The sequence below is a fragment of the Serinus canaria genome, chromosome 3 (assembly GCF_022539315.1).
Source record: "Serinus canaria isolate serCan28SL12 chromosome 3, serCan2020, whole genome shotgun sequence".
Taxonomy (NCBI): domain Eukaryota; kingdom Metazoa; phylum Chordata; class Aves; order Passeriformes; family Fringillidae; genus Serinus; species Serinus canaria.
Window position 1 is genome coordinate 15,078,674 of NC_066316.1, and position 25,696 is coordinate 15,104,369.

General features: G+C 40.9%; 1 protein-coding gene across 3 annotated transcripts in view; it reads right to left on the reverse strand.

The window, feature by feature from the left end:
- Positions 1–2,493: 2,493 nt before the first annotated feature.
- The window catches only part of PELI1 (pellino E3 ubiquitin protein ligase 1), a 43,006-nt gene continuing 19,803 nt past the window's right edge, over positions 2,494–25,696 (reverse strand). For 2 of the 3 annotated variants that reach the window (XM_009096221.4, XM_018921084.3), the window contains 6 exons: positions 9,971–10,112; positions 9,616–9,745; positions 8,007–8,108; positions 5,826–6,023; positions 5,526–5,714; positions 2,494–4,566 (listed from right to left, as the gene is read on the reverse strand). In XM_009096221.4, coding sequence (XP_009094469.1) covers positions 4,000–4,566; positions 5,526–5,714; positions 5,826–6,023; positions 8,007–8,108; positions 9,616–9,745; positions 9,971–10,041 — 1,257 coding nt within the window. In that variant the 5' untranslated portion in view covers positions 10,042–10,112 and the 3' untranslated portion in view covers positions 2,494–3,999. Of the gene's footprint in view, positions 4,567–5,525; positions 5,715–5,825; positions 6,024–8,006; positions 8,109–9,615; positions 9,746–9,970; positions 10,113–19,490; positions 19,777–25,696 lie in introns of all 3 variants that reach the window. The other variant, XM_018921086.3, reaches the window with a different exon arrangement.

Genomic DNA, 25,696 nt, shown 5'->3' on the forward strand with positions numbered 1-25,696 from the left:
TTTCTAGGATGATCACAGGCCTTATGTAAAGACAAGTGCTACAATTAAAAATAGACGAGCTCTACACCAGTGCTTTTACAGAAAGGGATGAGCCAAGACAAGGACCACAAAATCTGGTCTAACTCAACAGCAGCCAGGCCTAATGCAGGCTGAAAGACAGCATGCAAGTAGCTGTAGGCATCAGGGTAGATTTATATTGCAAAACCGGAAATGTATTTTTAGAATTGAGCCTGGAAAGTGTCACTTCAAAAGGAAATCAAGCATGTCATGGCAGGATCATTATGGGATTTGCAGAGCACCTTCCAACACAGGAGTCCCCTGAGGTGACTTCATGTTAACCTTTCCAGAAGACCAAGCTCATTCCTGCAGGTGTAACAAGCCCAGCACTGCTGAGATGGGAAGGCCTCATCCCCAGCCTGCACACAGGGCCACACCAGGCATTTGTGGGGCTGCTCCAACCCAGTGGCCAAGTCAGCAAAGGAACCAGAGCACTCTTTGCCCTAGGAAAGCCACCGCAACCTCCCTGTCTATGCTCCTGCCCTCCTGCTAGCACCCCGGGCTGCCCCACTTCTGCTTTGGGGAAAAAAACAAAAAAAACAAAAGGGCTTTATTAGCCAGTGGCTGCTTTCTGGCAGTGTTAAATCCATGCAATTTCCTACAGCTGAAAGGCAAATTAGTTCATTAAATCACCTGCTTTACACATTGCACTGCCCAGATCAGGGCAGCCACACACAAACCAGAAAACCAGCTGCTCATTTCCAAAGGCACTTGGGCAGAGCTTCACTGAACTATAAGGCTCAAAAAGTACCTACACTTAATGTCATTTTCCCATTGATTCCCTTATACCTGCAGTGGTATCCCAGGGAACAGTCCTATCCCATCTGCTGCTTGCATCACCAATGCTTCTTGCCAGTCCAGCAAATCTTTGAAAGCAGGTGAAGGCCACAGATCTCACCTGGGGCTGGTCTTTGCAGTTGCTAGGGGCTGCTTTAGGCTGTCACAAGTGGAGCTGTGATTGTCTTAAAACCAGCAAGGTGCCACCTCTTGCAGCACCAAAAGGATTTGCCTTAAAGTTCAGAGTGCTTCAGTGATCTGTTTGAGTACTTTTAATCTGAAATTCACTTTACCATTTACAGAGGACTATCGCAATCATTTATCAAAGAACAGAAGCCTGGGGGTACTCAAAGAGAGTACCAGAGTTAGAGATGCTGTTGTTGGTGATGGAACTTGCTCCTCAAACTACTCAACCATTGCTATGCTGCCTTTTACAGTGGGATTTCCCTGTATCAAGCGTTTGAATGCCCATGTTCAAGCCTTCTAAAAATGGGATTAAACAAGCCCAACTTGGGTGAAGAAAAGTACAAAACAGGCAGAATGTGGGGCAGACTGAAGAGTGACCTTAGCCTAACACTCCCCAGAGACACAACCAGTTCTGCTCAGATACCTTTGTTTGGGATGTCTTTTTTTGGGGGGGTGAGGAGTGGGGTACAGAAGTACAGTGTAAGCATAATGTATCATCTTAAATGGGGTAGGGCTTTAACAAGGGCTGCACATTGGGCATGACCCTCTCTTCTTCCCCTCTACAGTTCGGTGTGCATGTACCCAGCTGCACCCCTGGCTCTGCATCAGCCTCCAGCTGGGCCTCCAACAGCACTTCCCATATTCCTCCTACCATCCCGTGCTCCATCTGTGCTCACAGTTCAGCTCTGTGTTACTCATACTGCTTTGTAGCTTTCATCGTGTTCTTTTCTGGTTTTTCATGTTCCTGTAGTCAACAAGATCAGGACCAGAGAAATGTCAATTAGATTTTGTGGAAGACAGAATCAAGAGCTCTTGTAATTTTAAAATTTAGTTCAGTTTTTGCTTACATTTCAGTATTTGTAACTTACTCATTTAACTGTGTCATTTAAACAGCAATCTCACCTTTAACAGAGAGTTAAATATAAAACACATTGAGAGGGCACATCTGAAAGGAGCCATTCAAAGTCATTAGCAGGGAAAACGTCCAAAGTCTTTACTGCAGCTTCTCTGTGCTCTTAATCCATATGTGCACAACAGAGGGACACCTGAGGTGACAGAAGGGCCATCCCCAGCCCTTTCCCATCTCTTGGAAACAAAGCCACAATCCCAGAATTTCTGTTTTTGAAAAGTGTTTACTCACGTAGTTTAAATAAATTAATTTGCAAATAAAAATTAAAACAGTATACTATAGTTTGAATAAGATGATTAGAACAACTACAATACAGGGATTTCTTGCTGCATAAGTTTCATTACTTAATGCATATAATCTGGAAAATGTCAAAATCAGTTATATTTCTATGGAAAGGGAGTAACAGCAGTTACTTGTACATGACAGCTAACTGAACTTATAGTACAGGTTTCCTGACACATGCATTTCCTGAGTGAACCAAACAATATATATAATTTCTTTTTAAAAATGGAGAAATAATTGACAGTCAAAGTAAGTAATTCATGACATCTAAGCAACACAGGTCTCTTTAAACAAAGGAAGTTTTAGAACAGCTTCAAAAGAAAAGTGAAAGCTAAAGCTTTGCTATAAGGTACAGAAATTTTCTTACTGTCAATTATACAGTACGTATTTTAAAAAAATGTACGAAGCTGGCCAAAAAAAGCTCAAATCAATGCTAAAAAGGTCAGGTTGCCATGAAGCACAGTGGGCTGGCAGCAGAGCTGCATGTAGTACACTGGTCTTTTCTGGTGGATACAGAGGGGAAGGAGGGGGAGTAAGAGGAGAGCAGACAGAGACCAGAGTAAGCAGAGCCCACAGCAGCATCTCACAGAGGGTCTGAGCCCAGCCCAGCCCCAACTCTCCCAACAGACTGGCAGCTGTGCCCAGCTGCCCAAGGATGCAGGGACACATCCCCTGGCTACCAGGCTCTACCTCTGTTCCACGTGTGGCCCAGATGAGCAGCTGCACCTGGCAGAGGAGCAAAGGCCAGGCCTGAGGCCCTCCCACCAGTCAGCAGGTGGAAGGCTGAGCATCCAGCTGACAAACTCCTCTCACGCTGGGACTGTGGTCAAGTCACAAACTGCTCCCCACACACATGCCCATGTGCATCCACCTCTCCCCCTGTCGCCGCCCCTCACCCCCAAACAGCAAGGAACAGAACAAGCCTCATCTTTCTGGTCTGTTCATGTTTAACATTGGAAAAACCCTCACAAATGTCACTAATGCTAAATAAAGAGAAGTGTTAGCGTGAAGGGAGAAAAAAATCCTTAATCTAGACTAAGTTGCATATTCAAAGAGTCTGGTAAATATTCTCCTCCTAACCAGATCTTAAGTACAGTCCTACCAAAAAGACAATTTAAGAAGTCCTTCTTATCTACCTTTCAACATGGTTAAAGCACAACTTTATGCCATCATAATTTGCATTAGCTTTGTTTAAAAAGCATTTTAACTATTCTAAGAACTCAGTATTTTAGATTTAAAGATTTTTCTACCATTTTCATCCCACGTTCTTCTCCATCCAGAACTACTCTACACATCCAATTGCTGGATGTAACACACTATGACCATGCTACTCTCTAAACATTCTAAATATTTTCAATAATAAAGATAAATAGAAAAGAGTTAATATACATGTTATATTTTACAATGTTTGCATCCAGGCTGTAAACTAATGTTCTTTGAACTATTTACCCTCCATATACAAAAAGAATGAAACACCTTTCAAACACTGTGGGCATGTGATTCAAAAACCATTAAACTGAAGGCATTGAATTTCACTCTACAACACTTGCTTCACCTCTTCAGAAGTAGTTAATAACGAAAAAAAGCAGGTCTCCCCCTTCTCCCCCCATTTCTTCTATTTCCAGACTTTTCTCAATAAAGAGGGATTTAGCTGTTGTAACAAAAAACCCAAAAAATTCTTCATCTTAATGCAAACCAGCAAAGCCCAGAGAATACGAAAAACAGTTGGTTTAAAAACAAGACTCGCTTAGCTTATCAGTTTACTGCAGTCCTTGGGAACACCTGTGTTAGTCGAGAGGCCCTTGGAAAATGAGCCTGATGTAACCCTGCTCACCAGCCAGCTGATGCGCACAGAAGGGACAGGCTGCATGAAAAGTGTGAGTACCGTGAGGAAGAGGAATTTGGGACCAATATGCAGTTGTCTTTTCTGAGCACACGTGTCCACATGGGCTGAATGCGTGAGTTGGAGGTCCGGCATCCACATAAAATCCCGCTTCACACCCGAGCCACAGAGGCACGTAGGGGCCGACGGAGCGGCACATGGGGCACTCGCGGTCCTTGCCGTCCCTCTCCTCTTTGTTCCCCCAGTTGTGGTAGCCGTGCACGTGGCCGCAGTTCAGGTACACCCACGGCTGCTTTTCGTCTACAACATCTTTTCTCTTCATGCTAGGGAAGGCCAGGGTGTTGAAGCCCACGGGGCACTGGGGCCTGGCTGCGTTGATCTCCTGCCTCAGAGCCTCCAGGTGCTTGACGGTGGGCGTGCGTGCGAGCCCCTCGGCCGTGCGCCACAGCAGTGTCGCCCCGCACAGGTCGATCAGGGAGCCGTCCTGCAGCTGGTTCGTCTCGTTCTCAACCTTGACATGGACACAAACATGGAGAGCCGTCACCTAAGGGGTCACTGAAGAGTAACAACGTGCACTTCCACAATACTAATCTGCCTGGAAGATCCATCAAAGTTTCAAGCTGCTTCTGACTGTGTCCACAAGACACCCATAGAGAGCTCAGTATCAGATTTTCTCTGCCCTCCTTTTTTTGGAAAAACCCCACCCAACAATTTAAGAGATTAAAGTGTGCATTAAAATAGACCACATTGAGGCAAGAAAAGCTCCTCTCCCATCTTAACAACTCTCTATTCCATCCCTATAGCACTCTCAACTATGTTGCTTGAAATGCCTCAAGGAGTATCATCACAAGACTGTTTTAGTCCTCCATCATATTTTAGACTTTTCTTAAAACACCCCTTTACACATGGCTTTCCCCTCCTCCCATTAGCACTCCTAGCTAAATATGCTGCTTAAAACGTTCAATCTAGCATTTCTTTTTGCTGAAAACATCCCCAAGTCATATTGAACCCAAATATCTCCTGGAAATGTCACCGATGCTTTGCAAACAAGAGGAAGAGGGAAAACTCAGAATGCCAGCATGGAAATGAATATCCAATAAAACTATAACTATTTTTCATTATTCTATAAAAAAGGAAAAGCAGGAAAAGCATAAGCAAACAAGGGAGAATTGAGAAAATACTTGTAGAATGTGCTGGAGAGCTTGCAGAAATACAGAGTAGGCTGAAAACTCAAGTTTAGGAGAACAGCCTAGATGTGCAATTAAGTACTAGTTTGCAGATAAACTTAGTTATTTAGGTTGATCAAAACACCTTTGTGCATGCAGACAGACACATAAGAGGCAGTGTAACTACTTGCAGAGGTGACAACTATGTGGAATTCCAGCAGATTCCAGCTCTATGCCCAAACTATACTCCTTATGGCTGCACCATTTTGAACAGGTTGCATAAAACACTGGTCACTCCTCTCACCATTTTTCCCCTCTGTTGAGCTGATCTGGTTTCACGGAGGCTGAACACATTCCCACACACAGAAATCTCTCTCCACACCCCTGGCTTGGAGTCTTCTGTGAATCCATTACGAGGATGCATAACAAGAACTCCATTTGTTGTTAGTCCATCCATTTGCCCATCTGATGTCTTCCACTTTGCAGCTTTCTCCTAAAAGAAATCACATCATTGAGAACCTTTAATTTGGCTGGAGCTATGAATTATTTTAAAAATATAAGCATGCAATGAACTCTTAGTGGAAAAAAAAAAGAATTCTCTTACCCCAAGAAAAATGTTTTTTGAGGAATCAAATCCTGCAGCATATATTCTTGCTGTAAAGGGAGGGTTACGTTCACATATGATTCTGCAGGCAAACCTTGATATTGTGCTCTGCACAGACTGTGTATCCGAATTACTCTGACTCCCAGGAACTGTATCTGTTACTACAAAGTCTATAGGACTCTCTGTTGACCGACCAATCTGGAAAAGCATTGAAACAAAAAAAAACCTGTTCAGAAGTTTGTCTTTGGGTCTAGGACTATTCAAATTCAAAGCAATTAAAAGCAATGATACAAAAATCATGACATTACAGTTTAAAGCATTCCTGTCTACCAGTCTATCAATTTAGATTTCTAAAGCCTCATCTGAATTGATGAATTTTTCTGCCTCCAAATGATCAAAGTTATTCTGAAAGCTGGGTACAGCCAAATGAAGGAAGGAGAAATAAAATGATGTAATTAAGTCAGTTCTGAGATGATTTCCCATTGAAGGCCTTTTCATCAGAGAGGTTACACTCAGGTCAGGCAGACCAGCTGCAGGAGGACCAAAAGAGCCAGGGAACAGTAGTTAGAGGAAAGAACAGTGACATGCAGTCACTTTGTATGCCCAGAACACCCTGAACAGTGCCAGACTAAGTCAAGGTATAGATCTATGAAAATCAGATTATGTGAGCTGTCTCTTCAGCTCTGGTGGGCACCAAGAAGCAGCAAGCCTTTTGTGTAAGACCAGGGACCACGTGGTTGTGGAGGTGAGGGGTTACATTTACACACTCAGAACACAAGAATGTAACATCTGACTACAATCAGGTTTTGCTGTTAGCTGCGCAGGGAACTGTGAGTCTTGCAGTCCCACACAACTGTACTGAGTTTGAGGAAACTCAAACATAGCATAGGTATCCCAGCTTTTCCAGTCAACTCATCTTGTACTTTTCCTTGCAAAGAGGAAAAGTAATAACCCATTCCCAAACATCCATATAGCTGGGTTTAAAGCCCCCTTACAAACTACTAACTCATTTCCAGAGCTCTCAGGCTCTTTGAAAATAGGTGATTATATTAAGACTGATTAACTGCTGAGCAAGAGACCCAAAAGCTTGAGGTGCTCTTTGGTGAAGGCTGGAGAGCTTTCATGAGACTAAAACTGCTTTGTCAGAATCTATTTTTCTACTGCTTCTTAGGCAGGATAACCCGTGAGTACACAGGGACTGCCAGGGGCAATTTCAGAGCAGCACACATGCCAGAGCATGCTGAAGAGAGAACATTCGCACAAACAATAGCTTATGCTGCAGTGATTTCATTACAGTCCTTTTGCTCTCTTGTACTTGCAGTTGCAAAGCAGCTTCCTCCACCACTTCCCAACACCTCCCACCTCCTTAGATCCTGCAGTGGCGTCACAGCTAAATGCTGTGACAGCAAAACTCCTTGCCATAAACTAGTGGCAACAACAAGGGAAAAAAAAAAGATACACAAGATCACAGTCTGGGAATCAGAGAGAACAAAGCCCACATTAAAAAGAATCCCAAAACAAACCCCTTCCTTTTGAGAAAAACAGGAAACAATTAAAAGATATGAGGGCACACCACAGCTGCAGATGTGTTTGTGGTCCCTTCTCATACACACAGGAACTACAGCAAAGTTGTTTTGCTCAGCCAGCATCAGCACTAAAGGCTCCTCTCTTCACATCTCCCAGTGCTTTAGACAATTCTGGGTTTGCTTAAACAAGTTCAGACTATTTTTCATATTAGTTGTGCCAAAAGCTTTCCTGTGTTTCCACGCTGTATTTCTTCTACCCTGTCTCCAACTGGCTGATCCCAAATCTCTCTGTAAATGCCAGAAGCAAAGTTCTAAGTGCTTGAAGAAAAAGGTGCCCTTTATTCTTCATTTTGCAAGGAGGGACTAGGAGACAGATTATGTGACTTGCAGACCAGCAAAGGCAAAATCATCATCTTGTGCATTAGACAAAAAACCCCCAACTTTCAACTTTACCCAACCCTTTTAAAAGAGATGTACAGACACACCACCTAGTTCACAGGATGGCCTTGGGAATGAACTGAATTGAATTGTTCTGAATGGTGAGTGCAGAAACTGACACACAAATTTTTGGGTATGAGGGAAAAAGCCTGCTGAGAGGATGCCTTGTTTGAAACTGCCAAAAATGAGAACACACTTACACATTTACTTCACGTACCTGGAACATATCTGTGTTGCTGTCATGAGTATATTCAACTACTACTGTCTGGGCCCGAGACAAAGTGTAAGATATGCTGTGTTGGTCCTTATTACTTATTGCCTAAGGAAAAATGCCAAATGTTATTGAACCAGTGCACAATAATTCTACAGAATACAGCAGCAAAGCAGACTATATACATATATGTATATAACATCAGCCTCTTCTGCTAATTAAGGCATTAGGGCAGATGGTTGTTAATGACACACCTACAGTTAAACTTCACAAAACCCAGTCCTGGCCACTAAAAAAAAGCTGCAGGATTGATTCAGCAACAGACCAAACTGGTCTCTTCACCACATGCTGCAACTAAATAAACATAATCAAGGCATACTATTAGTCATGTTTTGTGTTAAAGCAACACTGGCCAGAACACAAAAGGACAAAATAACCAAACAAAAACGCTAAAACGTAATGTAGCACCTTCATGGCCATCTCAGAGTGAACTTGGCGAACAGCAAAGAGAGGACAAAAACTTAGGGACTTCATTCTAAAAACAGGATTTGAGTTAATACTAAAATCAGTAATGACTGATTTAAGATACGTAGATAAAGTGATGGTAAATAGGGTAAAAATGGAGAAACTCAACATAGGTTGCAGAAGTTGTAGCAAAGGTTTCAATTGGTTAGTCTAGATGTTCATTCTGCAATTACCTACTAGGGAACTAACCAACACTTCTAAAAGTGCTGCTAAACAGCACTTATCGGACCATAAAGAATTTGCAAAAATAAATGTTCTTTTCATAGATCTGCTATGAATGTAGCTCTACTACAAGAATTTTGATAGAAAAATGCTTCCGATTTCAGAATACTTTATACCATTTCCTGAATTTAGGGTCAAGATCCTTAAGTGTCAAGGTATTCTGGGAGTCAAGCACTTAACACTACTGTGTTTGTTTAAAGGCCTGATCTTGTCACTGGCAGTTTCTAAACAACCACTAAGCATCCTCAAATTCCATTGCTTATTAGAAATGCTCCATTAGTTATTGAACACATTTGCACACACACTTGAATAGCCACAATATTGCATGGTAATACCTTAGCTACGATGTATTAGTTTTGACATACACTGTTGAAATACAGTTCAGCTTCAGGGCCTAAGCCCTTCCTTTTCTGCTTCTTAATGAGAACTCTGATTACAAGCCCTATGAAACATACCCTGCAAAAGCCACCTGTCCTGATCCCTGGGGAACTCCTACCCACTGGATGGAGCACCAAGTGCACATGGAGCTTTGGCAAGGATCATTTAAAAGTCAGCTGCACATGAAGCAAAGTTAGTCCTAAAGCAGAGCGAGTACAAAACCACAGTCTAGAACAGATGACTAGCCTGTGTCCAGATCATTCATGTTTCAAAACTAATTTTTTTCTTTCTGGCTATGGCAAGGACTATGCACTGAATCTTCTTTGCTGAATTGTTTCTTGCTAACCCTGACAGGTACTAAAAAAATTTGGATAAACACAAACAGTTCTTTTCACAGCCAGATATCTATGCAGTTTAAACGATCTCCTAACAGCTCTTTATATGGCACAAGAAGAAATCAGACAGACCTGAAGGGAGAAATTGAGCTTACCTTTGCTGCTTGAGGGGTACAGGCAATGTGCACAGTGCTGGGTTTCACCCCATTTGCCTTGGGCCTTTTAAATAAAGCAAATCTACTTTTCCTTCTCCCTCTATCTCCATTTGGGAGAGACCCATTGTACCTATCAAAAAGCACAGAAAAGGAACAAAGTCCATCATTCCTGTATTACTTAGTTTCTCATGAGGTACAGACCCACATGAACTTTCATTCTAAGCACCAAGTATTCTCAATTAATTAGAGAGTTTCAATTAATCACATTTAAATTCAAGAATTAATTAACACTGACACATGTCCACAGGATTACAGAGCATAGAAAACCCCCAGACTCTTACACACAAACACTTACCCCAATACAATCAATTCACCATATTTGACTGGTGCTTTTGATGGATGATTTTCTTGATCAGGAGAAAACATGAGCTTAGCTAATGACTTCTCAAACTTCAGGTCTCTGATCAAGAGTTGTGGCACACTTTTTTCATTATTTCCTGTAAAAATAAAACCAAAATTAAGTGTAAGAGAAAATATTCTACTCCAATTACACAAATTTTCACACCAATCTGATACTCCAGGTACAATATTTTGTATTTTCCATGTTTTGATTTTGCCTGAAATAATTTTTAAAAACACATATATAAAACCACATGAATTAAGGTCTAATTGCCTTAAAGAAGTGCCACATCACCAAAAAAATGCATCTAAAAAATTCCACTATGGCCTTAAAACATCCACACTTGTTTTCCTCCACGCTAGTTTTTAGAATAAATGATACATAGCTTCATTTATTATATTTCATTCAACTGTTGAGAAATAGAGCCAGATAGACATTACATTTAAAGGGAAAAAAAAAAGCCAAACCAAACCACAAAGCAAGACCAGCCCATCAGCTAGACAGGCAAAAGTTTTCATGTGAAGTGTCTAATTCAGAGCTTTCTACGAAGTTTCTGGATTTGCAGACAGAAGGAAGTAGCATGACAATTTGATATCAAGCCTACCATAAAAGTTTAGGGCATGCATTGTGATTGCTCATGTTTAGCCAGAGACAGAAGTGATATAAACATCTCTTTGAAGGAGGTTTCCTGAGGGAATTCCAGGTAACTCATAATGAAAACAGTCCTGAAGTGCATTTTTTACTCAGACGTCTGCTTTGAGGAACAGTTCATATAGTGTTTTTTACAGCTTCTCATTAGTAGCATTTCCAGACACTTTTGACCTATGCAGCTCATCTCTGACCTTCCCTCTAGAGAAAGCCTACCCAGCAGAGCACTTGCTTGATAAAGAATAAAGCTGACGTGAGCCTGTTTGAGGCTTTCTTTAACAGAAACAGGAACACTCCCTTAGTCCTTCCAGGTGAGTTTTCATACCAACTCAAAGAGCTGCTAATCTCTTTTAGTACTGATGGTTAACATTCTGCCTTCTGTGCAAATGCACTTTTTGACCCACACAGCACATTTTGAATCCTGTCATCAACTTTGATCACAACTACAGTGCTCTATCTCCACTTTCATCTACCTTGACTAGACCATGATTATTAGCAGAAAAGATGTCATCATGCAGATATTATCTATCCCCATGTTATGGCGTAAGAACAGAGAAAAAGATGTGGCAGTGCTTGACAGCCTGCTCACATTTGTTCAGGAGCTGATGCAAAGATCCCTTTACTGACCTTTTCTCTCCCAGTCTTTGCTCCTCCAATGAGAAGCTTGGCCTTCAACATGTTTTCTCAAAATCTACAAGTTCCTATTCAGCGTGCATATGTTGATTGCCATCTGCAATCAGCTCACAGTGCTCTAAAAACTCATAGTTTTTAGAGCATCTGAGCTCTAAAATAGTGTGAAGTTCCTTCATACTATTCCACATATTTGGGAGGGCTTCTCACTAATACAGGCAAAGACATCTCACCTTCTCAAAGCATTTGCTATGATGCCTGCAGAACACAACCAGGAGAATAAATAGAAATCTTAAATTTCTCCTTTCTTTTCTCATTATTTTCCAAATCTCTTCTTTTTTTCAAGTCTGGGTACTGTAGATTTCATAGTGCTTGAAACAAGTTATCTGCAGCCTGTCTTTGTGGCTAGCACACACAATATTATCACAACAGTACCCTGACCCACTGAGAGATGAGTGCATTGCAACAAACCTGATTTGCATAACACTGCTGTGAAGTGTCTGTGTCCCATCTCTAGAACAGTGACACCAAGCTCTTTCTGCTGCCTGGGAAGCAGCGAGCACTTTCACTCAGCAGCTGTCCTGGTTCATGCCTTAGGGTACCCATCACTCAGCTGGTGCTGAAAGTGCATTTTACCGCTCCAGCAGTCTCCCTCTGTCCCACTGAACTCTCTGGCACTGTTCACTGAGAGAGTCAAGGAATATAGTTTGCTCAAAGCCCTTCTGGATTGCTGACCCAAGTGTAGCAGTAACTCCCCCGGGATTGTGAGGTTTCTCCCTGTAGCAGGTTTTGCCTTCTAAATTCTAAATGAAGACATTAAAGCAAACTTATCCCATGAAAATGTGACCTTAAATGAGGTCAGTAATCACAACACACTGAAGTGGGGATTGCCCCATTTGATAAAGAGAGCCTCACAACATTAACTGTGTTCACAATTTTCATGTCTTCCAGGGCCATCCTTACCTCCTGGCATCACACCCCACTTTGGAGCACCACACTCAAACTATGTGCCTGTAAACACACCTCAGGGCTGCTTTTCTGACATTAATAGTGAACTATGTAGATCCTAGTGTTTAATAGTGCTCAGTTCTTTAGATACATTTCCCTTCTGAAGTATTTCTACTTTTGAAATGAGTATAAATTTTTGTGATTTATCTGTATATAAAAATAAAGAAGTATTTTCTATGGAGTATTTTTACAATCTACTTCAGCATTTCTGTTTTAAGATCTTCTTGCATTGTACAGGTGTCTTCTGAAAGAGCCCATCTTCTCATCTCCTCCCCACATGATTAAATTATATTCTACTTGAATATTGATCTCTTCAACAACCTCTGCCCTGCAATTCAGTCTTCTTCACATACAATTAATTTCATCTTGGCCAACAGTTGTCCTCTGCCTTCATGTTTAAAAACTCACAAGAAATACTGCCATGAAACTACAGCAGTGCCTATAAGGGAACAGCATAGAACTAGGAAACACCATACCACAATAACCAAAGATTTAAACAGCATAACCCTATATTACAGTGTTAAAGAGCTAATTCTTTCACTCAGAGAAAGTGGGAAGGCAAACATTTAAAACACCTTTAGCCATTACTACAAGAACAGGTTTGGCACAGCTTCTCCTCTTCTTGCATTTATCCAAGGGAATGATTTTAATGGAAAATTAAAAAAATGCATGTCTCAGTCTGAGTCAACTTCAAAGCCTCACAAAAATAACATGTGAACAGTGAAAGGAAACTCTAATGTGTTACCTGCCCAAGTGACCAGACTGTGCAGAAATGATAAAAGGGGTCAGCAGTTCCCAGGGACAGACTTCAGCAATACAAGGAGTTATACAGAAAACCTCAGTACAAGGAAAGATGTCCCACATCTATGGCTCAGTTCCTCCTTAAAACATTTTCTTTTGCTTTACATTTAAAGAAATCCACTCAAGTTTACTTTGCACATGATGGAAATCCACTTATTAATCTTAAGGAAGGCTTGAGCTCTAGAGCCATCATTAATAACACAGTTTGCTCATTCCCTTTCCAAAGTCCAGCTGAAATGTTTGAACTTCATTTTTTTTCAAATACATCTCAGAACCTTTATGAGCTTCATACAACACTTTCACAACTACTACACCCCCAGATTACTTCAACTCAAGTACATACAAGATTCAGTACTCCTAAAAAAATAATCAGTCCAACATACACACTACTTCTCATCCAGTATGATTGGCCTGGTGTACTGTACCCAAAGGGAAAATATTTTTGTTTCCAGAAATAACAAAGTCCAATTATACCCTTCCAGTGAGGTCCTGAAAGTCAGTCCAAGGGAAATTTCATGTCTGTGAATAAAACTCAAGTGCTGCCCCACTGGAGATGAGTCTAATCTGCCATGGGATAACAACTCCACTCCTGAAATAGAGCAGGCTTATGAATCATTTAAAGCTGAGTGAAGAACTTACTTCAAGGAAAACTGTTGAGTAGAAGAAATGGATCCACCAAAATATATAATGGGCCTTCTTTTATAGTATAACCTGACCAGTTTTTATTTCTAGAGTACTACTTTGCTTCAAAAAGTTAGGAAAGGCTAATTAAAAAGACAAATTGGCTCTGAAGGGCCAGTATATAGCTAAGGAACCATTTGTTTGAACAAAACACACAAATTACATTTTTGCTGCTTCTTGCAGTAGCATTTCCAAACATCAGTGGAAATGGCTTCACTGGAGAAAGCTCTGAACAACAGACTCTTCTAAATTCATTCAAGAACATTCAACACTGATATGGAATAAGATGCCAATTACAAGATTCCATCTCATCCAGTGTTCTTCCAAAAATCATAGAACGGGCAGCAGCAAACATTTCATGTCAAGATCTCTGCTACTGCTAAAGAGAAGAGACCAAAGCCTGAAAATGCTTACCTTTGCAGAGTCCTGTATTATGGATTTGAAAAGATTTTGAGAGGAAAGCAGCTTGCATGGCTAAAGGCAAGCACAACTGTTTGCAGTTAGCCCCAAACCACAATGGGTACCCGGTAAAATTCTTCAGCGTCAAAAATAGGAAACTGGAACAGGAAGAACTCATGAACAGGTAATATTTTTATTCTCAACACTGGTTCCTCTGGGGGCAACAGAAAGTTCAATGCTGAATACTATCACATGCAATCGTTTTGAAGGACTGGAAAGTGACAAAAACTGAACTGAGAAAAGCATTTAAAATTTTTTTGAGTAACATAAGTCTGGTTTCTGACAAGCCTTCATGCTCTCTAGTACTCACTAAAGCCACAGAAGGCAAAGACTGTTATAACTGAGAAAGCAAGCCACAGATTTCTGACTCCATTCCAATAGAAGGAAAAGTCACCGTAGTCTCTCCTGTCTCTTACAAACACTGGTCCCTGCATCCAGGCTGTCCCCTGGGAAGACCTCCCAAACAACACTTCAGAGTAGGTGAGGTAAAGAGCTCACTTTCCTTGAGCACATCATTTTCCATGGGGGACAGAGACAGATGAATTTTGGTTTCTTTTGAAACTATCAGCTCTAGCTTAACAAGTCATTTGCAACCTTTCAGCTGCCTTTCCTGGTCATGAGACTCACAACTAGTTTTTAGTTGCTTCAGCCAGTCTTCAGATTTTGTTTACAGTAAGGCACAGTACCTTGTGAATTAAGTTTGCTATTTTGTAGACCAAGTACAGCTTCTGGAATTGCAGCAAGAATAGCAGTATCTTAATGGTTAAAATGGGGTGGGGGAGGGGAGAACATAAATTCAATGAGCCCAGGCAGACATTCATTAAACACTCGGCTGAAAGCTAAAAATACTAGAATAAAAGTCTCTTTGTAATAAACTACCGTCATTTTCTAAACACAGAGCCAGTATTATAGGCTGCTAGCAACTGTAGCTAGTGCCAGAGTAGCCCTTTTCTAAAATACTGCATAGAAAACCACTTACACAGTATAGAAAGAAGTCCTCTGTCAACCAATATATTAAAAATATGCTCATTCAGACACAAAAATGGGAACTTCCCCATCCCTTTTTATAGTATTATATTTATATTCTATATCTACATATTTTAAGTTTGGATTTTTTTCTTTTAGAAATAAAGCACAAGACATTTTATCTATTGATGGTTTTTTTTTTTTTTGCAGTTCAGCACTGACTACCCTTGCAATTCTCACATACAGATCTTCCCTGAGCAATTCTGTGCTACAGCAGAGAGAATGGGGACAAAATGGAATCTAGTCCTTTTGACAGGTATGCAATAGCAGAACAAGATGCAACAAACAAGCTACAACACAGAAAATCCTGATTAGCTATTGTGGGAGGGAAAAACCCTCAATCCACAGAGCCTATGAGATCTCCATCCTTGGAGATCAGCTGCATGTGGCTCTGAACAGCCTGATCAAAGGCAGTCCAGTCCCATTTTGAGTCCAGGGACTGAACCAGACAACCTTCCAACCTAAATTATTCCAGGAATACAATTAAATTTAGGAAGTCCACACAATTCTATCAAGCAACTGGAATATTCATTTGAAGTGCACCTTTGACCAGCAAGACATAAATTATAAGTAACTCCATAACCAATGAAACAAGATTTTGTCCTTATCCCTCAAGATTTACAAGTCAATATCTACAGCTTTATTTGGATTTAAAACCTCCTACTGCAAACAAACAATTCACAAACACCTGAGAATACACAAGTAGGACCCAAGTTTGCCAATATTCACTTACACATTTAAGCTCTTTACCACTTTAGTTTCCACTAGGCAAGTCTCCTGTGACTGCAAGATCAGAAACCAAAATCCTCTGAATACATGTACAGTATTTCAGCACTGCATATTCTCTTCTATGGTTACATCTCACCACTTCAAAGGAAAAAATCTTGATTTCCAGATTTAAACAACCAGAATACTAAAGTTAAGTCACTGAGAGACACAAACAAGCTGTACAGAATACTAGTCTCTCAAGATGAAGATATCTGCAAGCATGGAAGGAGGAGACAATAAGCAATCAGAGAAAAGAAAAAAAAAAAAAAAAGGAAAGAAACAAGCAAAACCACCACCAACAACAAAAAGCACCAAAACCCAAAAAACCAAGAAACAGACACACAAAAAAACCCCCTCACCCAAACCCAAAACCCCACAGTAACTCCCAGCAGACTGACTGCTTGTTTGAGTATGTGTTCCCACCAAACCCAGCTTGCCAGGTTTCACAAACAATATCAATAATGTTAAATATTACTGATCTGCACTGGTACAAGCAAGAAGGAATCATGTCCTTGCATCACTATGTTTCTGAAAGCTGAGACAAAGATTGAGAAATCACTTTCTTCTACGTGATGGGTGAAGTAACGTTTACCACTGGAAAGTTATTCTCCTTTAACTGTTTTTCCTATAAATAGTTTTGCGAGCTTGTATTAAAATAGTTTTTACTGAAGTGATCACTGGGTAAAGAGAACATGTGTTTACCTACCAGTTTTAACACTTCTCCCAGTTTTCAATTAAAAACAAGCTCACGTTTCCTTCCCACTCACACCTGCAATTTTACCATCATCAGGTTTTAAACTCCACTTTTGAGATCAGCCACATTCAGTGTACAGCTTGCATCCTTCACTACAGACGCACAGAAAAGTTACAGTGATGCATCTGTTAGTGCAATTTAAGTGCCTATCACTTTAGATCAATAGCCATACACTACCTTTGTTAGGAAGGAAATTTAATTTTCTTGTTTCTAGAAAAGGGAGTTTTTCAGCATCAAAATCCCCAAGAATAAGCCTTGTGAGCATGGAGTAACAGTCCAGCCTTTTGCTTTAGTATGGCTTACTATTTCCTTAGTCTATACTGTACACCTTTTCTTTTGTAACTCAGAATAAGCTTAGTCATCCACTATAGACACACAAGTGTCTTATGATATGAAAGCAAGACAAAAACAAGATATCAAAAACAAGACAATGAGGCCAAGTTCTGAAATGAGCAAGCAGCTGATCCTGCGCAGGACATCAAGCACAAACCAATGCAATCTACTACTACAGCTATATACTACTATGACTTGAGAACATCTGTAAAATCTCAATAGAGGAGTTTTTTGTTGTCACAAACAGAATGAAAACACCTTTTTACCATGGACACCTGCCATCAGTGGGCTGGTCATCCAGGAAGTAAGTCATGTGAGTCAGAGCATATACACACACAAAAATGCTTTGTCTGCAGACACTCTGAAAGGGGCATTAACTTGAGAGACAACAGAAAATATACTGTTTTGTTCTGAGGCCACAGCTAATTTTGTCCAGTCTAAGAAACAGCAGTTTTGGTTGAATTGGCATCCAGCATTCTGCTTCAAGTTCTGTTCCAGCCTCAGAAGCAGGTCTGACAAGCTCTCAGCAATTTCAGGAAAGACAGGAACAGCGCCTTGAGGACAAGCAAACTTGCTCAATGAACAAGGGAAGTGTTTTAGAACAGGACTTCTATTATAGGCACCTATATGAAAATCTGTACTTTATGATAGTACTCAAAAATAGCATTCCTCTTCAGAAGACTGAAAAACCCATCTAAGCACAGGGGTCTGATTTCAGTCAGACCTCTGCTAACTTCAGTTCCCTTATTCTGAGCTACCATTGATGACATGAGAATGCGGTTGGGTGCATTAAACCTGGAAGATTTATGTAATCAATAATGATCCACTCCAACAGAATGACAAAAATAAATTCTGAAAATATTCCCTTGGAAAAAGAAATAGTCCCAAATTTTTTTCAGTTATGAAAAGTAACAGCTGATCCTCCCCTGAGGAAACCACGATAACCTCCTACGGGTTATAAATGATGTAATTCAGACTGCATGTGGGAAGCCAAAAACATTTGTCTTTTAGCACAAGGTGTCTATTTTAAAGCTGTCACTGCAATATTATCTGTATCCTTAATTAGCTGAGAAAGTTTTTCACCAGTTAACCTGCTCCATGTACACGCAGCCTGAACCCCCTTGCCCCTTTTGGATCCAGCGATGACAACATGCGGAGCCTCGCACAGGGCTCGGACCCTCTGGCGCAAGGGCCAAACACCACAGCTTGTCCTTGCTCCATCAGCTGAACTACCTGCCAGAGTTACACAAGCTGCCTCAGAAGATTAATTTGCAACTTTCTCCTTGAAAAAGCTGCACTTGCACTTTGCCTGTTAGTACAAACCATGCTGAAAAAAATTAGTTTTGATTTTATTTTCTTTTCACTCAGATTATCAATGAAGTTTATTTGTAATCTGTAACCTGTATGAAAAAGCCATAAAATACTACAGAGGCATGCTGGGAGAACAGCAGGTGCTCATTAGCCATAGCATACCTATTTGTGTCTTCAGAGAATGCCTTGCAAAAATACAAACAGAAAAGAAAAAAACTTCATACAATACTAGTACACAAGTATAGTTCAGCTGGAGAGAACTCTACAGTTAGAAACCTTTAACATTATCCTTCTCCGCTGCTTCAGACTAATTACACAGTATTACCTTAAGAAAAAAAAAAAAAAAAACGCAGTCCCAACTTTCACTTAGAGTCAGCCACAAGAGTAAAACTTCCTAAAAGTTTAGACCAAAGCAGAGGCATCTTATTCTTACACAAAGCAATAGAGCTTTTCAAATCCAGGAAAATCTACTGTCTGATGCACCTGTACTGGGATTTATGGCTGAGGAGCCTGGGCTTGGAAAAAACCACAATGACTTCTTGTTCTACATGCCCAAATATTACAGTTTTGCTTTTTTTATGAGCCTCTGACTTCCTGATAAGGCAGCTCATGTACCAAAGTATTGCTAAATAGCTGTTTGTATTACACTAAAGCCTTTTCACATAGCATCTATATCATCTTACAAAAATAGGAGTTACAGCCTTTACATTTAAAGCCTTATTCTCGGTTTAGACAACAGAAATATTCAACATCTCCATGAGAAATTGCCCTTGGTACAATTTTGTTAGGTAATGGCAGTTTTAAGGCACCTTGCTCTACATCCTAAAAATGAGAAGTGACTGACACTTCTAATGATCAAACAGTACATACTATGCTGTGCACTTTGAATGTCTCTGCCTCTTTGAGGTGGAAGGGGAGCCTGCAGACACAGTGCCTGCTCTCATATTTCCTTTCCACCGCATCACTTAAAACCACTGCAACTGAGGAGACTTTTAGAAGAGAGACTGAAACAATACCACACTAGAAGGGAAAAGTGACGGCATGCAGAGCACTTACCAGGATATTTGTGTCCTTGCAGTATTCCTACACAGTGGAGAAGAAAAAAATCCAACCCTCTGATCTTGTTTAAAATCAGCCGAAATCCACCAACTCCTTTAAGCCCCAGCAACTGCCAGACTGAGTGACTGCTCTGTGTGCTTTTACTTCAGCCGTGGGAAGCACCTCCTGCCTTCAAGAGGGGCCGGCTCTGCCTTGCGTAAGCTGGGTAAACACCACGGCACCACACAGCATTGGCTGGAGGCAGAACCAGCATCCTGCTCCTGCTCCATCAATTCATCCGTCCCTGGCCCCAAAAAGGAAAAAAGGAAGCAGAGGGTGTGTTGAGAACAATACTGCAGCCCAATTGCCTGGCAGCTCTGCAGATGAGGTTCTCGGAGAACCACTGATTTATTTCCTTCTCTTACATAACTGTACCCATGCATGCTATACTTTTTTTTTAACCGTAATTTATTAGCCCAGCTAGCTTTCCTCACCTCCCACACGAAGAGTAATTTCTTAATACACTGAGAATTATACCAGCAGAAACTCTTCAGGCATTGCTATCTCTGTTTGCACTAATACTGTAGGACTGGACACATGACACATCTGCAGATGCCACCTGTGTGTACTGGACTGTCACAGCCAATGATTCTAAAACAGCTCAATCCTGTAGGATGCACATTTAGAAAGGCAAATCTGCAAGTGCCAGACCAGGTTATGAGCTCATTTCTCATTCCACCAACACCAAAATCACTGCATCAAGCCAGTGGGTGGGATAATTTAAATGTCTGAGCCATAAAGTGGTGATCAAGTTACCACAGCTTCCAAGTTACCTCGTGGATTTGATCATGCAAATGCTGTGAGGCTGCAGCAATCACAATATGACAAAGCAGCTTAACATTTACATCAAATTTTACATCACAGCTGTAGTGGGTGAAGAAGGGCTAGACACTTACCCTGGCTCAAGCAATGTAGATAGAGTCTGACATTTCACATGCCCATGTTGTACATGTGACTTTTGCTGCTCCTGTTTCTGCTGCTCCCTCCTTGGCTTGCGACCTCAATCTTTTAAAAACAATTTTATAGACTGATCTGTCAATGTTTTAAAGTTGGTTTATCTGCTCTGTTATTTTTTAACAGAACTGTTCCCCAGTTCACCTTACAGTATAGCTACTGGGTAACACTCAAACCTAAGAACTGTCAAAACAGCTTTTCTGTTCATAATGCCATAACATAACAAAAGTTGCAGCTCCACAGAAGTCAGCTTTACTGCTGAGAACAAGGTGAATGCATCTGTGTTTTCTCTCTTCTCAACCTCTACTCCACAGCAAACTTTACCCTAAGTAATACAATACCGCTGTCCTGTTGCAGGATCTTGTCACCTACATAAAAATTTAGCTGCAGAATAACTTGTCATAGGTTCTTCTGGATAATAAAACTATACATAGGCTCAAAGATACTTCTTTCCTCCTACCACAGATTACTAAGTACAAAGATACCACCTTGCTCCACAGAAGTGCTTGAGCCACAACTGCTGAATACTGGAAAGGGCCTGGAGAAACAATGATGTGCAGGTGCTCCCTTGTTTCCACACTTTTGGTTGACCAAAAAAACCCAGGACTGAACACTGCTCTGAAATGGTATGGTTGTGATCACAGCTGTCAGATTACTAAACTGGCAAAGGGCTAAGGGAAACACCAAAACCAAACACAAATCTCCAACTATTTCAACCCAAATAATTTTGCTTATCTGTTTGTGTGTTTACTCTGTAATCCCATTATACCAATGCAAATGAGGGGATAGGGACCTTCTGCATCCATCACAACAGAAACACCAGAGATTCATCAAGCCTGATCTTGAGATTTATGTTCTAAGGGTATCCTCCTCCCTGCCAAAAATCAACAGCCTCATGGCACTGGCACACAAACCCAGATTTTTCATTGGTAATGTGTAGATCCTTAAAATGGCAAATTTTACTGGCGTGGAAGAGTCACACCACACCACCTCCCCCATCAGTTTCAAGTATTTTCTGTTTTGTCCCAGCCTATACAAAATTGGCAGCTTGAATGCTGTTTTAATCAGAGCTAAGGGTTGCTTTTGTGATTTTGTTTTAAAAGAAAAAGAAAAAAACCCACATCAGGACTGCCTAAGTATCACTTAACACACAGATATGGCACCAAGAGTACAAAAGGTGCTCTGTATTCAGGTATTTAACCACAGTGATTAGTTAAATTTGTATGACCACTTCTAAGCTGCATTACTTTTCTCACACAAGTTGTAAAACTGGAGTTGTACCATTTCAAAACATCCTGAAAAGCAGAACTTGAAGACTAATTTGATTCTAGAACTCCTTAATTCCCAGAAATTCTTTATTTTACAGATGCAGAGCTGTTCAACATTCAGGTTAATAAGCTTGTAGATTATTTTATGCTGCAACCACCTAAGAAGCAGCTGCAGGTGGATTTGCTTTCTACCACCCCAACCAGCCTCCTGCAGATAACAATCCTTACCTGCCTTCATATTAGTGACCCTCTGGAGCGATCAGGCAACACCACACACTATCCTTTTTATAACTAATCATGCCCCATCTTTATAGCTAATCATACCCCATTTTTGAGGGGTTTTTTTTGCCCCTAGGCACACTTCTATGTGGCTGCCTCTAAATCACACCCAACAGAGTTTGAACCACTTTGTCTCCCTGCCTGTGTTTACCCACAGCCATGTTCTACTCAGCTGTTCTTGTGCCAGCACTGCCCCTCACCTTTATGATGAGGAGGGTTTAATGATTTTTCACAGAATCACAAGAACTACGCCATGCCTTGCGGACTGGAATGAAATGCCTCCAGCATGCTAGGCATGTCGCTAGGTGAGCTGATTTCTCCTGGAGTACAGATACCATGCCAGACTAAAACAATGCAATCTGTAGCCCAAGATATCACTACTAATTTCATGAAGTGATGCTGAACTGCAGGGGAGGTTCTTTCTTTGAAGCTGTTAAAGAAATAAAGGGCTCTATCGTCATGTTCTTCTATCTGACTCACAAACAGATGCTGTACAGTTTGATACAATTACGTGATTTCACATGACATTCAACATGAGCTCTGGAGAGGAATGCACTTCTAGCTGTTCCAGCTGAAAAGACAGCCTTACAGATTCGGGCAACAGGCAACACTACAGCCTCTAGTGTCCAGACCAGCAAGAAGCCTGAATGGCAAACTCTTCATGCTGGAGTTAACCTTATCAGTATATTACTACTACCTTTCAAGACTGATGTTCTAAACAACCTGTTGATAATTTTATTCAACAAAACAGGCAAGGAGTAGACTAAAAACCCCATGCAGCATAAGAGCTTGAAATTACTGCACACAGGCTATATTAAAACAGAGACTGAAGGTAACACTGAGAAAAGGGAGTAAAACACCTGGTGGAGGACCAGGACACATAATGATCCGAGGGGGAGGTATATTTGTACACTCAATGCTGAATGTTGAACATACACTATACACAACCTGAATTCAGTTTCCCATGAAGTCCGGGGCTGAATTCTGATCAAAGGCAATGACATCCAAATAAGAAAAATATTTCATGTATTCTAAGGCATTAGCACTGTTAGGGGGTTCCCAGAACCAATCTCAGGTGCATGAGGGAAGAAGAAAGAAAGGAAGATTACTGACTTACCAGCCTCATTAATCTTTTGTTGTGTTACGTCACATGTAATCTCTGTGCAAGGAGTTCCCATGTCATGCTGCTAATAAAAAGTCATACTACAGTGTTTTAAAGAGATTATAGAGGGGGGGGGAGACCAGCCTGAAGCCAAGAACATGCTATTTAGAGTATACAATAGAAATGCTAATCAAATAATCTGCAGGAAGAGGAGAAGGGAAGGAAATGACCTAATCCCCTACACTACTGTGTGGTGGCTTATGGCAAGAAGTAAGAAAGTTCTTACAGGGGCCAGGAAAACAAAGGTCCATTGTTACAGCTACAGCTTCCAGATAAGAACCCTTTTCTGCATCTCAAGTTTCTGTGACATGAAGGGTAGATGATACTTTATGAACTCTTCTACACTGACCACCTTCTGGAAGGGGTAGGAGAGGTTAATTAGAATTTCAGGACAGCTGAGTAAAAGATCTAAATAGAATCTTGAATTCTTAAGGCACAACAAAGTCTCCTTCAAACAGATTTGCCAACTCTAAAATGCTGTTCATCCAGCGATGGTGATCCTTAAGCAACTGTGGATCAATTTGTGACTGAAGCGTAAGACTGAAGTAGCCTAGTTACAGAGTGGCAACAAGTCATCACACTGCACAGAGGCACTTCCCATCACAGGAGTCACACTTTGTCATCAGACAAATGTAATGACCATTTCTTATGAAGTCCTGTTCCACCAGGGAGGTCCTCCACAAGAGAAATGGGTCCCAATGAGCAAATTAACACAGCCACTGTTGCCCAAGTAAGACATCTGGGGATTAAGCTGCTCTTAAAACAATCCTGTGGTTTAACCAACCCCAGCCAGTCACCAAGTACCCTGCAGCTTGCTCACATCTCCCCTGGCTCCTGAGAAAGGCAGGAGAGTCAGGGAAAAAAAGGTAAAACACTCGGGTTGCAATAACAACAATTAAGCATTTGAAATAAACTAAAACAAAACATAGTAAGGAAAAGGGAGACAACATGAACAGAGAAAGAAAGGAAACCCAAGAAAGGGATGCACAATTGCTTACCACCCCACTGACTGATGGCCAAGTCATCCATGAGCAGCAGCCAGCCCCTCCCAGCCAACTCTCCCAGTTTATAATGCCGGGCATGATGTCCACTACGGGAATCCCTTAGGCCAGTTTGGGTCACCTGTCTTGGCCATGCTCCCTCCCAGCTTCTTGTGCAGCTCCTGGCTGGCACAACATGGAAACCTGTAAAGTCCTTGATTCAGAGTAAGCACTACTCAGCAAAACATCAGTGCATTAAAACTATTCTCATCCTAAACACAAAACACAGCACTGTAGCAGCTGCTACGAAAATTAACTCTATCCCAGCTGAAACCAGGAGAGATGGTTCTTCATCTGGCTTCAAGTACCACCTGAACTGTCAGATGTGCTGAATTCCTAAAAATTCAAGACTGAAAGAATGATAGGCAAAGCCTCATTCTGAAGAAAGCACACTTGTTTCCAAAAGAGTCAAACTGATGCAAGTCATCTGCCAAGTCTGCACCAGGCTTCTTTCCAAGACAGTAACTTTAATTTCCCAGGTACTTGTAAAAAGCAATTGTAAAAGATTTCTTTTAAAGTTCTCTAGGATCATTTCTGGTTCAATTAGTCTTGGCTAGGCACAAGCATTTCTTTAAAGAATTTTTTAGATATTGTTCAGCAAACTTTCAGCATCAGAACACAGATTCACTGAGCTTCAGGTATTATGGTTTCCCCTAAATAAAAAAAGAGAGGCCCAATTTGAATTAATTTCCAAGACACGATTTTTGTACTTGCAAAGCCTTTAAGGTTATAGTAGAACTAGCTGAACCTGCATTACCTGAAATTTTTCATTCCCACAAAGCCAGATCATTTGACCACGGACTTGTAAAGAGAATTCTAAGACAGTTGCTAGATGTAGTAACACTTTCAGTTCTGAAAAACATCTTTATCTCAGTGATGAAAAACATTTCATGTTAGATTATTCATTCAGATTAGCAAAAAAAGATAGGAAAAGTATTCAGTTATAGAAATTCAGTTATAACTGGCTGTCTCCCCACACTCACATTCTAGAGAAAAATTATGTTAAGAGGGACAAGTTTAAAAACTATTCAGTACAGTTTCTAATCAACTTCCACATCACACAAATGGACCTCTTACAAGAAGGCAAATATATTTACCCTCAAAGAGATCACGAAGCAAAAAGTTCAATCTATCTAACAGCCCTTTGCTTTATCCGAAATTCCTAACCACGCTTACTAAACTCTTGACACCCACAATTTTGACTGTAGTCCCTCTGCAATTCTGGTAAAAATAAGTGCTGGATAACTTCAAAACAGCTCCCCTGACTCCTGCACAACAGCGTCCAAGTCCGTAGCTCATACCTGAATACTGCGCAAATCACTGCTATTAAACAGCCATCTTACTATATTCTTCCGCTTCCCTTCAAACTTTAGACAAGGTACAAAACTTGGTCCTTTCTAAACATATCACCTCCAGCATTTGCACATGAAAGCATATGACCTATATTCCTCTGGAGAGCTG